A 16,959-nucleotide genomic window follows, 5' to 3' on the forward strand; every position below is an offset into this window, starting at 1 on the left:
TACATATTGCTTGACACATTTCAAGTGTCAGATTGTGGTCTCTGTTTATAAGACATGTTGACGAAAGGAAAGGGAGTAACATGGTCCAAAGCACTGCCCTAGCTGGGGATTGCCAGGCTGCAGCAATGGCAGTTTGGCTCCTTGGTGAGCTTTGGTCCTCGCTTTTACAGCATCTTCATGCTGCTTTGGTTCTCCTGGATGGACTGAAGGAGGGGGAAAGTCTCCCCTTGGGGTGAGTCCTGGCTTTGTTTGGCCAAGCAATAGGTGTAAAAAAAATAAGCAATTTGCAACTGTAATGGAAAGGGAATATTTAATTTGTGTTTGAAAACACTGTGCCTCCCACTGGTACTGGCCTAGTCTTTGCCAGGCAGAATTCCCGCTCAGTGTGATGGGAAGGGGAATGGAGCGAATTAGTCAAATGAGGAGTGTGAGTGGTGAGAACACTCGTGGTGGATGTTTTCTTTTGGCCCAAGTGCTAACTGTCGCTCTGTGTATATAGTGCATGTAAATGCTGCGACCCTGGCTTGTGTTAGAGACCTGGTACTTTGAGGGAAGGCAGAGCGAATGCTGTTCAGTTGTTAGGATAAACGCTAATCTGAAATTACTACAAAGAAAAAAGTAAACTGCAGAAAAGCTGCCTGAATAAGATTAAAATCACATAGGGAAAGCTGCGTGGAGCACAGGCTTTCCCCACTGAATCGCATCACTGAGAACGTGAATTTCACAGCTAAACCGGAGCTGGATTGTGAAAGAATCTTCATCTCTCAGCAGCAAAGTTGGGACGTTTGCTTTGTGTCACGTGCGGAGCATCCTGTCAGCGAGCAGTGCCCGCTCCCAGGAGGAGGGCTGTGGGCAGGGGAAGCACCGGTCCGGTCCGGTTCTGTCTTTGGACGTCTTTAATATTTACCTTTTCTTTCCTGTCTGTCCCTTCCTCTTCTCCCCACGGGCGCTATGGATGCGTGAATCTCACTCGCTTAACTCCAGTATTGTCGAGTTCCTTTCGTTCAGCCCACCGCTGCCGGTGTCTGTGCGGCTGTTTCAGCCGATGCCGGTGCGGAACCGTCCGCGCTGTCGGTGCCGCCGTGTGCCAGGCTCTGTGCGGAGCCTGAACCCGACCTTTCAAGGGGCGCTCGGGTACGGTGCGCAAACCGGCAGGTGCTGCGGGAGCGCGGCCGCCGAGGGGAGCGCGGGGAGAGGCGGAGACCACAGCGGCGGCTGCCGTGGGCCAGGCAGGGACCTCGGCAGGGAACGAGACCGGGACAGGGACCGGGATAAGGACTGGGACCGGCCCCGCCCCGCCCCGCCCCTCCAGGCCCCGCCCCGGCCCCGCCCCGCAGCAGCGCGCGCCCTCCCGCTCCCGCGCGCCCCCAGCGGCCCGGCGGGCGCCGCCGCGGCGGAGGGAGGGGCCATTGGGGAGGGGGAGCCCCAAAGCCGGGCCCCCGCCCTCCGCCTCGCGTCACGTGGGGTGCCGGCGGCCAATGGCGAGGCGAGCTGCGGCTGGCGGCCGCCATTGCTGTCAGAGTGGAGAGAGGCAGAGGCGGGTGTGTGAGGAGCAGCGGGTGAGCGGGGCCGCGGGGCGGGCAGCGCCGGGCGCGGCGGGGCGAGGCCGGGCACGGACACCGCTCCCTCCCTGGGCCGGGGCTGCCGCCCGCCGCCCGCAGCGCCGGGAGCCCCGCACGGAGCGTAAACAAGGCAGCGGCGGCAGCGGCGGCAGCAGGAGGAAAACACCATCCACCCGCAGCCAGCGGCGGCAGCAGCGAGGGGCGGCCGGGCGGGCAGGGGAGGGGACGGCCTCCGCCGGCACGCGAGACAGCGCCCCCCGCCCGCCGCCGCCGCCACTGCCCGGGGCCGGGGCCCTCCCCCTCCGCGCCCGGCCCGTGCCCCGCGGGAGGAGACCCCCCCCCTGCTTCCCCTCCGCCGCAACGTGTGCCCTGGCCGGGGGGGGGCCAAACCTGGACGCGGAAGGAGGGCCCCGGGCCCCCCCCCCCCCCCAGCTCCGCTCTTCTTGCTGAGGCGGCCTGGAGGCCCGGAGCAGGCTCGCTCCCCGCCGCGTGCTGAGGGGCTCGGACCGAGACGCCGCCGCTCCCCGCCGGACCGGGCCCCGCGGCGTGAGGAGCCCCACTCCCGCCGCGCGCCCCCTGCCGGCTGCGCCGCCCTGACCCGCGGGCCCCTGCCGGGCCCCGCACCCGGAGCGCGGCGGCCGCCCCGTCCGACGGAGGCCGCTTGCAGCGGCTGCGGCTGCTCCCCCCGCGCCGCGCCCGTCTGCCCAGACATGCCCCGCTTTGGCGGCCGGGCTCGCCGAGGATCATGACCGCAGCGGCCAACTGGGTGGCGAACGGGGCCAGCCTGGAGGACTGCCACTCCAACCTCTTCTCGCTGGTGAGTGCCCGGGGGGAGGCGGGTTTACCGGCTGCCTGTAGCTGCCGGGGGCTTTATAGCCGGGGCCCTCGGGGCTGCTCCTCCGCTGGCCCCTCCCCCGGCCCGGCTCCCCGTGTTTATTTTCCTCTTGAGCGTGGTTCGCCGCCGGCGTGTGCGGGGTTCGGGCTGTTGCGCTCCTCTGAGCCGGGGAGCGCCTCCGGTGCCTCCCCCCCACCCCGCCGGTGCTGCCTGCTCATCCGACCGTCTTCCCTGGTAAACAGCGTTCTCCCCGCCTCCCCTGGCACTCCGTGCCCTGCCTGCTTTGTGCCTACCCGACTGCGGGGTTTTTCTCTCCTTCCACAATGACAAACGCCATTTCAGCAGCAGTAGACAGTCATGTAGAGTGATTGTCTGTCGGACTTGGGCTCGGGGCTCTCCTGCCTGCACGTCAGGCGTTGTTACGGCGTGGTCTCCTCTTGGCATCGATCGTACTTGGGGGCGAGAGGTAAAAAAAAAAACAAAACCAACCAAAACCTTTTAATTTTTGCTTCTCTGAAGAAGAGCAGTGGTTGGAAGTGTAGTGTGCTGCAGAGCTTGTTTGCATAGATGCTGTCTGCCCATCTTCCTGGTGACTGACAACTTCCTACGCGTATCTTGTGGTTTGATGTTGCAGAAAGTACGGTATCAGTTTTGGCTAGCTATGGAGTTGTGATTTCAAACAAGAAAACAACTTGTTTCTGTGGAGGGGCAGAGTCGTTGGGAGATACTTTGCTGCAGTTTACCTGACACATGCAGGGACGTTATCCCTTTTAGCCAGGCAGCAGCTGTGTGAGGGAGAGGACAAGATGATCAACAAGAGCCTTCTAAGTGCTCTAGGTGCAGGGATAATGCTGGAGGGAAAGAGGGACTTTTGTGGGGTATGGAATGGTACAGGTAGATCAAAAACTTGCAGTGTGAGTTTGTGAATAGTGCATGTGATAGATACCCCCTCCCTTCATCAGAGCTCTGCCCGTGTTGGAGGTGGGAGCATGTGTTGTGTTTTTCGTAACAGAACGGAGGAGATCTGTTTTTCACAGGAATTCAGAGGAAAAGGAGACATTTAGAGCTTGATCGTTTGCATTTTTAATCGTTTTATGCTTTTTAAACCTTTTATTGTTGTATGTTTGTTACGTTGCCCTTTTGCTTGGTGTATTTTTAGTATATGTATGTTTAGGTTTTATTATACCTTGTAAGAATCTGGGACAAGAGCTGTAGTCACTGTTAGATACTGGCCTGGAGATTCTTCCTCTTCCATTAGAATAAAAGCAGTTCATATTTGACTGTTTATTGAACTGTTACATTAGATAAAGCTGTATCTGTGCTTTTCTGCCTGCTAGCATTTTGTAGTAATTGTAAGTTTATAGCAGTGCTGTTTGTATCGAGGTGCAGGAGTTGTTACAGTGATTATGCTGCTCTTAGTAAGAAGAATAAAGCAGTAAGTGTGAGGGAGACAGTTGTCTTTGGCTGTCAGAGCAAGGAAGTGAGCGGCTTGTCCTTTACAGGAAGGTTGTGAAGTCCCCATTTATTAACGCAGAATTGAGTGATGTGTTCTGGAGAAGTGAAACTCGCCGCGTAGTTGCATCTGCAAGTCTGTCATTGGTAAAAATACTTGTTGGTGTGCAGTGAGCATAAATCATACGGTGAAGTTATTTCATAGCTGTTGTGGTTAGAGCTTCTTGTTATTTGTTCCTACCTTACCGGACCAGGGAAGTGTTAAATTGGAACTGGGTGTGTAATATCATTGAAATAAGTTTAGCAAAATTCTTTTGCAAGTGGGTTTAATAATGAGTTTAATGTGCAACCCTTTCATCTCCCATGTAATTTAGTGGGAGGAATCCATACCTGTAATGTGGTGCTGTGTATGAAACTGTTGTGTTTTGTTGTGTTTTGGCTCTACTCGCAAAAAAAGGCAACAAAGTAGTTTTTAAATACAACAGGTATGTAAATTCTTAGGTGATTTATTTTAGATGATGTTAGTATTTGTGAGGATTTATGTTCCAGTGACACATATTGAGAAAGGAAATAGTGACTGGGAATATGTGGCTAGCACCACTGACCCTGTCACCTCACATTGTCATATTCCTCTCAGGATTTATGAAGTGTTAGAGCTACAGTAGTCTGGGTTACAAATGAGAGAGACTGGTGCTGATCATTTACTTTCTCAGTGTAACAAAACCAAAACCTGCACAAACTGAATCAACTGTTGAGGGGGATTCACTCAGTCTTTGGGAGTGAGGTGGATCACAAATCTTTTAAACTCTTCTGCTATTAGAAGTCGACAGGTTTCTTTCTCACAGGCTTTGTTTAGGGTGGGAATTGCAAACGTTCTTGACTGGAGGGTTACAGTTTTGAAGTAGCTATGATCCACTGTGATTCTGTTTGGCTTCGGTTAAATGCTGCTTTTCCCCACAGCCATTCCTTTTGTTCCAGAAGGAACACTATCTCCCCACCCCGGAGAAGCAGAGCTCTGCCTGCTGTGTTACTGATTTGTGTTGGTTTAACAGTTCATGACTTGGAGCTTATTTTCCTGCTGACTGTAGGCAGTCTTTAGAGAGATGTCAGGTGCCACTGTTGCCTCTGAATCCTTTTATAGAAAATACTTCCTAAAAGCATTTTAGCAACCGATCCTCTCTTATCAGTGATGTCCAGAAAGTGTTCTTTGCCTTCCCCTCACCTGGAATACTTAGAGTTCAGTCTAAAGTTAAGGTTTTAAAGTTAGCTTGGAATAGCCAGATGCTTAGTGGGATCTTGCTTGCATAGCTATGTTTCATGGAGTGTCCTTCTGGACTTAGAGATGCAAAGGGCTGTTGCCTGTGATGTGCATTGCTCAGTACTGCAGTGGGAATCCAGTGCTGTTCCATAAAATGGGATACTGTCTGTGTGCTCTGTTAGGGGAAGCTGCCACAGGCAGCTCTAAATAGAAAGCATCAGTAAGATGTTATTGGGGCTGTTTAGGCATTAGGCAGAAGCTCTTCCCTGTGAGGGTGCTGAGGCACTGGCCCAGGGTGCCCAGAGAAGCTGTGGCTGCCCCATCCCTGGCAGTGCTCAAGGCCAGGTTGGACACCGGGGCTTGGAGCAAGCTGCTCCAGTGGAAGGGGTCCCTGCCCGTGGCAGGGGTTGGAGCTGGAGGAGCTTTAAGGTCCCTTCCAGCAGAAACCAGGCTGGGATTCTGTGATTCTACTTCGCATGTTTGCCATCAGAATGCAGCTCAGTTACAAACTTGCTTCTACTGGCATGCTCAGCAGGTAACAGGCTTGCTCATTAAAAACACACTTCCATCTGAAATGGCTACATTTCTAGCACAGCAGTGGGAGCAAGTGTATCCATCCTGACTCTGTCCTTCCAGTAGTCAAAATGTCTGCTGTGGCTTCTGAAAAACAATGTCTGTTGCTCAAAACAGTATTTAATAGGCAATTGTGGAGGGGCAGTTTTATTTAAATACTAATTAAGAGCTGTCTAATAACTATTTAGAGACAAAATGTTCTGAGGCAATATGCTTTGTATTAAAACTTCAGGCCCAGCTGGCAAACAGTCTTCCAGTGAATAATCCTGCATCATAGAAGTGGTCTGACTGAAATTAATTGGACTTTTCCTGTGAGTAAGGGTTAATCATATGATGGTGAGGGCTTTGTGAAATGTGGAGAAGCTTCCTCCACTGTCTGGCTTAGCTGCTTGCGGGGGGAGCAAGGGCACAAGTCAGGCTCTGAAACTGGGGTGAAGTTGCGTAACGTTTCATATGCTGGAGCTGGAGAAGTGAGTACAGCAAAGGGTGTCAGGAATGACCTAAAATTTGGAGTAGCTTGCATGTGGTGAGAGATGAGATACTGGGAAAGACGTGATTGTGTTCTTAGAGAGTGAGACCTATTTATAGAGGACTTTACAGAAACTGGTGTGGAAGGTGTCGTGAGAACTTGTTTGAATGTGTTCTTACAGAAACCTGCTGCCAGGAAGGTCTGGTTAGTAGAAGTTCTATCTTTGTTCCAGTTCATGTCAAAGGCAAATTTACAAACTGTAAAGGTCACTGCTGCTGTTACTTCTTTCTGTTCACAAACAGGAGCAGAAGCTGTTGCCTTCCATGAGTGAGTTTTGTTGCTGTTTTCAGAATGAAGCTGAAAGGAGTCAAGGAGGTGTGAGATGGCAACGGAATTATGTTCTTAAGGGTTTTTCATGGCAGTACGGAGTGAAGAATGCAGAGGGTGCTGCTGAGGTACCCTTTGGTGTTGCATAATTGTCGGTCAGGGCCTTGATAGTAAATGGTCGATTGCCCAACCAAATCCTGAAGTAGTAGTAAATTAACCAGTAGTTGTTCTTGCTTGTTGTATTTTCATAAGCGCAGTGCTCTGAGCAGTCGCTGTCACTTTGGCATGCAGGATGTTACATCACTACGTAGTGTAGATATCTTGCTTGTTTGGAATTTTATGTAGGTGTGAATTTACATGTATATGTGTATATATATGCAAAAAATGGAATTAACCTCTCAAGTTTTCTAAAAGTATTTGATCCTGTAGTTATCTTTATCCTCAATTTTATTAGGTAACAAGATAGTAGTAGAAAAATGACATTAGAAAACTTGCTCACTTCCTGCTAATAAAAGGTTATTTCAGGTTTTAAATCACTTTATAGTAGGTTTTTATGATGTCTCGTTGGAGTATTTGACAGTTTAATGGTATCTACTCGGGTGTGAGCCTGAAGAAAATAGACCCAGGTTTGCTGAGAGGTTGGGCCGGAGCGACACTCAGAGAGCAGGCCCAGCCTTGGGGATCTGTGCTGGGGAGCCGACCTTTCTGAAAGCCACACAGAGAAACGGGGTGTGGGGAGTGATGCTCCCAGGTCAGGGCAGAGCATGCTGAAGAATCCTGGGCTAGCCACTGAGAAACATTTCAGTGAGGTTTCCTTCAAATCCCTATGATCTCAACATACCCATGCACCGGAGCCATGTATAATCCTGGGTAACTACAGCTTAAGAATCATAATTTTCACTTGCTGTAATACTATCAAAAAATGCATCTTTCTGGATTTTTCTACAGTCATTGTGCAGTATTGACATCATAACCCCAGTTCTCAGACCCCCAGGTTGAATTCATTTTGACCTTCTCCCCGCTTCTGCTTCTGAGAGCACTTGTGAAATTCCTGTGAAAGAGCAAAGAAAGAGCTCTTTAATCCTGTATGTGGACTCTCTTCTGTTATTTTCCTTCTTGACAATGCAATTCTTTTGAGCCCTATTCCTTCTCTGCCTTTTATTTTTCACTTGGCACGGACTGTCAGCTGACTCCAGTACACCCCAGGATCATCGAATTAGAAATCAGGATCTCTTGGGGTTTTTTTCCCAGTTGTTCCTTTGTACCTGTGGAAGTTGATGTCTGCAGTCTTACTGTGTTGCTGTCCTGCAAACCCTTTTCCCAAACTTGTCTGTAGGATCCTACAGACATCCTACTTATACTGAGTAAATAAGTGGTTGCTTTTCACAAACTGGTGTTGTGAAGGCTGACAAGTGTAGTTCCCTGTTCTTTCAAGTCCGTGTGTGTTCTTTTAGTGTTCTTTGTTCTGCAGGTGAGTAGTGCGCTTCGTGTAGAGTATCACAGTGGGATTTGTGAGTAGTTGGTGCCGCGGTAGAACAAATCATATGGAAAAAACTACTCCTGTCTAGAAGCAAGCTCTGCTTAGTATTCACTTGCCAGTGGCGAAAGTGCACAAGTGCTCGCAACACCAGATCCCAAATCAAATCTGGAAGCTTTGTTTATATGGTGTAGGTATTTACACAAGGGCATCCTTCTTCCTCTGAACAAGCTTTTTATACCGCTTTCATTTTAAACTCTTAAGCATTGCTTTAAAAATAGATCCTCTTTCCCTGAGTTTCCTGACATCAACTGAATTCCAAAGAGAAACCAGCTAATAAAAATATCTTCTGCTCTAACAGACCTCAAAATCTTACTAACCCATTACTTTAGGTTCCCCTTACACCTAGCAGTGAAGGGATACCACAGGGATAACAGGGCTGTGATACTCGGAGTGACAGCTTGCATCGGCTCCTGCTGGGGCTTCAGCTCCTCACAGGCGCTTGCATTAGTCTGAGCGCTGTACTGTAAAATGATAATGACATCTGAACATAAACCCCTTTGATAGCAGACAGCAAGTTCAACTTTTCACTTCAGGAGGGTTCTTAGCGTTTTACTTGATGAGATGATGCCTGGTTTCTGGGTTTTGGTATCTCACAAATGTGAAAGGTTTGAGCAGTCTTCCCCTTCGCTTGTGCTGTGAATTTGGTTGCATTTAGGTAAATCCTGCCTTTCCCTACTGCAGTCTGTTAGAAACTGTTAGTTCTCATCGAGTCATGTGTGGCTGGGCTCACTTGCCTGAGCAGAATAGCAGTAGTGTGTATGGAGATGTGGCTGGAACTTCTAGTGGCATTCCCTCTTTTGTTTCTTCGAGACAGGACATTTTATTGTGTGTTGCTGTTGGATAAGGTGCCCCTAGGCTATATTTCCATGTATTTGACTAACACAGATGAGCTCAAACATACACAAAGGCCTTGTCCCTGTACTAAGGAATGTGTCTAATCAGCTTAGGAAAGCGGAGAAAGATTGAGAGTCTTCTAAAAATCATTTTTAGCATGAGATACGACACGTGTTTCTGTATCCCTTCTTATTAGGCACTTACTCTGCTTTCTTTAGCCGGTGTTGCAGTGTAGTGAACTATTCTTGTATACGAGAAGAAAATAGTTATTACAGAGGAAAAGGCGTGGGGTTTTTTTCCTTCTTTCATGTTTATTCATCCCCCTTCACTCTTCATCCATGCCTTGATGACCCCCAGAAGATTTATAAGCTCACATCTAAGCCTGGATCATGGAGCTGACCTGGTGAAAAGCTTTTCCCTACTCTACTTCATCAGCTCTGTGTGCCCCTTATTCCTCTCTTTCCCCACCAAGTTTTGGCAGCAGCATGGATTGAAGCGAGATCAAAGTGGCTGTGTAACCACAATCCATGTCTCGGAGAAGGAAATTTAAAGCTTATTCAGTGCAACTTTGATTCATCTTTTAGCTTTAAAGAGCTATGCTGTGGTCAGTGCTTTGTTGTTGCCTCCTCTTATAGCTCCATATTTGCCCGTAAAATAAAGTATTTTGTGAGAACAGAGGGTTGAAAACAAACCTCTTCTGTGCCTACTGACCAGGCAGTGGCAACCTCCTGCTTTTTGGTGCTGAAGCATTCATAGCTGACAGTTATGAGGGATGAGTGTGGTGGTTTGTTACAGTATAAACCCATTATGTGTGTTCTTGCTGGACTCTGGTTTACTGAAATTTTCAAGTCTAATCTAGAAACTAGACTTGAAAGTCTGCAGTCTCCTAGTGCCAGGGTTTTGAGTCTCATACATCTCACTTGCACATGGACAATAAGGAGGTCACTCGTGACACACAGCGTGGCTTCACCAGGGGCAAATTGTGCCTGAGAATTTGGTGGCCTGCTGCAACAGGGCCATGGTCTTGGTGGATAAGGGAAGACTGAGTGACTCATGTCATCTACCTGGACTTCTGCAAGGCATTTTACATGACATCCTTGTCTCTAAACTGAAGAGGCATAGATTTGATGGGTGGACCACTTGGATAAGGAATTGGCTGGGAGGTCATGCTCAAAGAGTTGTGGTCAGCATCTCCATGGGGATGGAGAGGCCGCAGAGATGCTGCGAGGGCTGGATCAGCTCTGCTCTAGAGCCAGGCTGAGAGAGCTGGGCTGGGGCAGCCTGGGGAGGAGAAGGCTCCTGAAGGGGAGACCTGAGAGCAGCTCCAGTGCCTAAAGGGGCTGCAGGAAACCTGGAGAGGGCTTTGGACAAGGGCCTGTAGGGACAGGCCAAGGGGAATGGCTTGAACCTGCCCGAGGGGAGACTGAGCTGAGCTCTCAGGCAGAAGCTCTTCCCTGTGAGGGTGCTGAGGCGCTGGCACAGGGTGCCCAGAGAAGCTGTGGCTGCCCCATCCCTGGCAGTGCTCAAGGCCAGGTTGGACACAGGGGCTTGGAGCAAGCTGCTCCAGTGGAAGGGGTCCCTGCCTGTGGCAGGGGTTGGAGCTGGAGGAGCTTTAAGGTCCCTTCAGACCAAACCAGGCTGGGATTCTGCTTATGTCCACAGTCTTGAACTTGTAGGTGTTCTGGGTGAGTTATAAAATTAATTTCCAGGAATACCTTGTAGTGACCTTGTCAAATATTTTTATACAAAACTTATTCCTTTGCTGACAGGACAGGTCACTTGGTTAAATTACCTTATTCTGACTTGGCTGGGTACGTTTTTAGCCCAGTGTTTCTGGATATTTAATTGTGTGTGTATTTTAATAACATTTTATCTTGAGTGCTCTGTGAATTTCCATAATTTCCTTCTGGCAGGAGCTGCTGGATTCTTCTTGCAGGAATTACTGTAAGAAAGCTGGCAGAATGGATTTACATGACCAGTCATGTCATGGATTTATTTACTACTTTCTACATTAAGGAAGATTCATACAAAAGAACCTTCAGGTGGTGGTTTCTGCAAGGGCTGAGGGATTTTGGCAGCCTGCCTGGGCAGTTTGAGCTGTATTGGATGTCACTGGTCAAGACAATGTTGATGTTAAAGAGCTGGGGCTGGCCGATGGTTCTTGTGCACTGTGACCACCTTCCCAGCTTGGAGTCAGGAATGTGGGCTAGGGCCCCTCTGGGCAGGCAGGGATGGACACATGTGGAAAAGGACAGCGTGAGCCATCGCTGGTATTCGCTGAGCAGCTCTGCTTAGATGCGGTGTACAGAAACGTTCTAGTGCTGAGCTCTTCGATGGTTTTGTGTGTAAGGGAAGAAAAGAAACTGCTTTCTTTAACTCAGTGTGCCAAAGTTTACTCTGCTCGGGTTGTTACTTCCTCCAGCCTGTGCTCTCCCCCCCCCCCTTTTTTTCCTGCTCATATGTCAGATTGCTTGGTTTGGGAAACATCTGATAGTTCATTGTATGACTCTGATGTTTGACATTTCCTTCCTCCTTCAGTTCAAAACCATACAAAAACACTAAAGCTGGTCAAAGAGAGAGGCTTGTGTTGTTTACTGCAGGTTTATTTTCATGTGTTGGATTACTTTGCTGTAAGAGGGGATTTATTTTGCTTTTTTAGTTTGGAAAATGGGCAGTTAGTTCTGCTTCTGTCTTTCTGAAGGGGAATTGCAAACCTCATCATTCACCCTGCCTTAGAACGAGGGAGGGATTCTTTGGATTCTTTGGCTAGCAAGTTGCACATTTCTCTGATTCCTCTTGTGTGCTACCTGAAATTGCAGTGGTAGCTTTAAGTTTATGATCTGTTCTCAACCAGCTACTCAGAAGTTAAAATATAATTGATTCCCTTTTGTAAGAAACTGGCTGAAGTGTGATGGAACTCGGAGGTACCTTTAAGCATCCTCTGTAAAATAGTGTCCGTAGCCTGACCTGCAGGGTAGGTCACTACCTAAACACAGGGTTTGGTAAAATGAAAAGGTTGTCTTCAATTCCTTTTGTCATTGATCATGGGGATGGCAGAAAAGTTGGATGGGGCTTGGAGCAACCTGCTTAAGTGGAAGGTGTCCTTGCCTATGGCAGAGGGTTGGAACTGGATGAGCTTTAAGGTCCCTTCTACTCAAACCACTGCTTTCTGTTGTATACAGCTTACAGTGGTGTGCATTCAATTCTGACATAGGTAAATATCATTTGGCTTCTTCTCTATAAAAGCACCCAAACCAAATCAAACCCTATCATGTCTTGTTTTTAAACGCTTTTGTCTGTCTTGCCTTTATTGGGTGGGTATATTCTCCAAGTACATGGATAGCTCTGGTGTAGTAGCATCCTCTGACACCTAGATTCCTATGTATTTGGTACCTGTTTTGTTGTTGAGGTTGGCTTTTCTTTCTCCCTTTCTCCTGCTTGGTGGTGAGACTCTAGCATGACGTCTTCCCATTTCATGTGTCTGTCCTGGTGCACAACCCAGTAAGTACAAGTGTGTGGTGGTGCCTGCCTGTGGGAGCTGTGTTCGCCTGCTGATCTCGGAGGATGCTGCTGCCATCTTCGGTCCTTCTTTTTGTCTTTTGAATATTTTAGACCCAAAAGCATCTTCTGACGGAAAGACTGAGGCTTCCAGCCGTGCTTATCATGTACCCTTTTACATCTCTGTCTGATAAACTTGGTTATGGCCTTTGCAATGGGAGAGAGCTGACAAGCCAGGTGCCTATTTGGAACCACATACTGAGCTTTGCTGAATCAGTGAAGGGACTGGAGGTTTGCTAACCAAAGCCATTCACTGAAGGTGGAAGACAGTGATGTAATTCAAAGGTCTTCTCTCAAATTCCTTCTTTTGTTCTTTTTATTTTGTTGTTGTTTTATAATGACTTTTTTTAAGAGTTCCTGGAGTTGGTTGTGAATGGCTGTTACTATTTCATTGATGGATGTTTGCTACTGACTCCAGGCCTGAGAGTTTAGAGGGTGGGTGTTCATTGATGCTGCTCCTCATGTGCTGAAAAAGATTTCCAAGATGCCAGTATGGCACCTAGATAAACAACATGGCATGGAACAGAAGTCCATCAGTGTGTCCTGTCTCCATCATGGCCAGTGATGGTTTGACCTGCTGAATTTAGCGACGGCAACCTGTATTATGTGGCATTTTGTACTTGGGCAGTCCCCTAGAGGCTTGCTATAGCCTTTCCTAGCAGTGCTGCAGTCTTCTGGGGGAAGAACCCCAAAAATCTATTGCAAAAGTGCACTCCTCACAGTAAACATTAGCAGTCGCCTGGAGAAAGACACAGGAGTAGGTCAAAGACAGTAATTACTCCCTTGAGTAATCTCCCAGGTATGCTGGGTTTGGTTGAGAGGTTTCTTGAACTAGGTAGATATTTAACAGGCAGATTTTCAACTAGTACCCAACTCTTTATCCTGACACAAGAAGTTCGGTTCTCATACTGGGTCTGCATTCTGCACATGTACTTTGATACCTGGAAAACACCCCAGCAGCTCTTCTGTAGAGACCCTCATAGTTGCCCTCTCTTAGACTAGACACTCTTAATCCTTGAGCACATTTTGTCCTATGGGATATGTATTTTTTGGACCATTCATGTGATGCTTCAGTTTTCTCTCCTTTTCGGTGGGGTGAAACAGCAGCTGCAGTTGGTGATGCGGGTGAATCCTGATCTCCTAATGATCGCTGTGTCACCTTCTGTTTCTTTGGTGAGAATTTGTAGCACTGGGTTTTATTTTGCCTGCCTGTTCTTGCAGTGGACTCTAGGAAGACACAATATGTCAGTGTGTGCTCCTTTTCCTTCCCCCTTTTCCTTCCTTCCTTCCCCTATGTTTTAGTCTTTTACTTTGGTACTTAACCTTGAAATTGTGTTCATGTTGGGATATATACCAGCAATTTGGGCCCTTTTATCAGATTACTCTTTCTTTTATGCTTGCCACTCAAAACTTCTTTGTCGGGAGCTGCTGCATCTACCAGAACTGTTGGAATTTGAATGTTACTAGTTGAGTCCTTCTATATCTTCTCCTGGATGATGGTCCTTAGTTGCCACCTCAAATGTCTTCTGAGACTAGTCTGACTTTTGTTTCTTTGAAAGGATCTATTTGTCTTCTTGCCTGCTTCCTTTTCCACATAGGTGGAATCACACCGATGTCTGGGAGAGAGGAACAAAGAGCTCATTTCTGTCAGTACTATTTACTTTCTAGGCATAGCAGCTCATGCTATTAGTTTGTGGCTTTTAATAACGGTGTATGTGGACTTCTATTATTTTACAAGGATCTCGTTTTTCTGGTCCTCACTACTGTGATGTAGTATCTCAAATGTCTCCAGGTACACAGGTCCATCAGAAAAGTATCTGATAATAGGATTTTGGTTGCAGGTGCATCATTCACTGAGACTCAGCAAAGATAAAAGATGACAAACAAAAGCCCTGATGCTGTTGTTGCTTGTCACAAACAGCTCTGAAGTAGTAACATTTAGACAATGTGTTCCACGGGGTATGAAGTAAGAAGGCAGCATGGTATGGAGGGAAGAGATCGATCCAGCAGAAAGCCATTTCGGGCTCATGTGCTGCATGCAGGGTGTGCTCAGTGCAGGATTTATGAGTGAATGAACAACAGGAATTACAGAAAAGGTATTTTATTTTAATTCTTCATTTTTACAGGGCTGTTTGTGTCTGTCTTTATTCTTTTTTTCCAGCCACTTGACTGTGTGCTTATCCAGGGAAAGGATTAAAGTCCAACATGTCATTCTGCTGTTCATCAGCTGCGTATTAAGAGAAATGATGCTCGGCTCTGTCTAAGCGTGGCAGAGTTTTTCTGTTGGCCACATGAGGCCCATTTCATTGTTTTTTCCATGCTGGAATTCAGAGTATGACGAAGTTTGAAGAACTTTGTTTATGCAGTCACTGTCTGCCAGTAGCTTGGACTCAGCTTCACATCAGTTTGAAGCTGAGCCACAGCTCTTGGTGCGCAGTAAGACCTCTCCTCCCTGCCATATGGTTCTTTCCTTCTTAAGGGAAGGGATAAGCCCTGAGGGAAGGGAACACAAACCATTCCCTGCTTATTTGAGATGGCCAGGATGAAGAGGTGAATGTTTATGTGTAGTTTTGTAGGTGACCTGATTGCACAGGGTTGAGATGGTTGAAAAGGCCAAAGCAACAAAAAACAACCCAAGAGAGTTATGGATGTGGGAATAAAAGATCAGAGAATGGCTGCTGCTTCAGTCCTACAATAGGAAGTCGTGCTATCCAAATAGAAACCTTTCTTGGGGTGTAGAAAAGATATTTAGCTATGAAGAAAACTTCTTAGTTAAGCAGTCTGCTCTGTTCCTCGGTGTGTTTCTTGCCTCTCTGTCAATTCACTTGATGGGACTTGGGCAGATGTTACTAAATACTCAATTTTAGTGGGAGCAGGGAACAAGAGCTGTTGTAAGCTGTTTGCCTCCCCCATAAGCACATACAGAGTATTTCTCAGTCCTCCTGTAGTTGTCCTTTTGTCCTTCCTTCCCAGTGAGGTGTATCAAGATGACATAAATTTTATCTGGGATTTAAATGGCTGGAGTGGAGTGTGAAATGCTATTTTGTTGCTGTGCGAGGACGATGTAGTGAAATGAAACACTGCAACCAAAACAGATGGTGCTAATCTTGAGTCTGTCTGCAAGATCTTATAGCATTTAATTAAAATGGTGGTGTAATTCCCATGACACCTTTAACTACAGTTTAAATTCTTGGACTATGAACTAAGGGCTTTCTTATGCAGATTTTTACTCGTGTGAGTAGTCCTTAGTATGAGTCTCCAGTGGCTTCAGAATAGCTACTTACTTGAATGAAGCTCTCTAAGATGAGACTCTATTAAAACTAGAAAATATATTTATGGCATTTACATTTTTTATGCTTGCATTTGAAGCATAAATTGCAGACTAAAAATACTTAACAACTACAGCATCCTACAGAGAAGCAAACACAAATCTACATTACAGAAATCGCTTAGGCTGTGCCTGACTTCAGAGGCTGGTGAATACAGGTACCCTGGGCAACTGAACATCTCCCCCTTGGTTTGAAGGGCATATGATGAAAACAATTTTATACTCCCTTTAGTTAACTGAAGATGGCTTGTGGAAGTATCTGACTTAAGTGATGAGGTGTGGTTGGTTTCTTACATTACCTGCTTCTTTTCCTAAGGGAATTTGAAAAGCTCACTTTTGAAGTGGTGCACAGACCTGAAGTTGTCTGAGCAGCACCTTCTGGACAGTTGGGAAGTGTTTTTATATCTGGTTTTTGATTTGGCTTGTTTCTGACAGGAGAAGTGAGAAAGATAGCTTGACCCGATCAGTGCCATGCTGGAAGTCTTTGAGAAAGGCAGGGCTGGAGCTGAGGGCCTGTGTGATGGATATCTCGGTCTCTGCTCATAAGACCCTTCAAGCCTTTTCTGTAGTTTTTTTGCCTCTTTTTCAAGTATATCCTTCCTCTCTTGGAAGTAATTCTCTACACTCTGGGGCCTCATTCCGTCTTAGCTTTTCTCACCTTCCTGTACTGCACGAAGCAGGAAAAATAACATGAGATTATATGATTTTAGCCATTCTTTTAAATATAAAGAAGTACAATAATAAATAGCTGCACTTGACACTTGTGGTGGCCAAATACAATAATTTCCTCAAACTGCTGATGTTCTGCCTTTTTCTGCTTCTGCTGTGTCTGTATTCTTGTTTAATCCCTCCAAGGGAGCTTTGTGTATTAAAATGGATGGAATTACTCAAGTCTTCTGGAGAAGTTCATTTACAATTGCCCTGTTCATTTCCTATGCAACATATATAGTCCAAAACCATTTGGTGGAGATGAGGAAAAGCTAAAAGAGGAGGTGGAAGATGTGTTTTGTTTGTGTTCCATCTGCGAGGACTGCAGATGAGGAAGATAGTCACAGTGGCTACACAGCACTAATTATATCTTCAGGCTTGCTGGGTTCATGCCAGAATCGAGTTGTGCGGTGTGAAGTGTTGCTGGGGAATTGTGATTTTTAGCATCCTAAACTCTGCCAAGTTGAATGGAGCTCTGTGAGGTCAGCATAAGACCCTTTCTGCCTGTCTAATAC

At 47.2% G+C, this 16,959-nt stretch overlaps 1 protein-coding gene across 2 annotated transcripts in view; it reads left to right on the forward strand.

The window, feature by feature from the left end:
- The first annotated feature begins 1,528 nt into the window (after nt 1-1,528).
- MED13L (mediator complex subunit 13L) overlaps nt 1,529-16,959 on the forward strand; it is a 185,383-nt gene continuing 169,952 nt past the window's right edge. For both annotated transcript variants that reach the window (XM_065692177.1, XM_065692178.1), the window contains exon 1: nt 1,529-2,379. In XM_065692177.1, the coding sequence (XP_065548249.1) occupies nt 2,308-2,379 (72 nt within the window). In that variant the 5' untranslated portion in view covers nt 1,529-2,307. The remainder of the gene's footprint in view (nt 2,380-16,959) is intronic.

This window comes from Lathamus discolor, chromosome 12, assembly GCF_037157495.1.
Source record: "Lathamus discolor isolate bLatDis1 chromosome 12, bLatDis1.hap1, whole genome shotgun sequence".
NCBI lineage: Eukaryota > Metazoa > Chordata > Aves > Psittaciformes > Psittacidae > Lathamus > Lathamus discolor.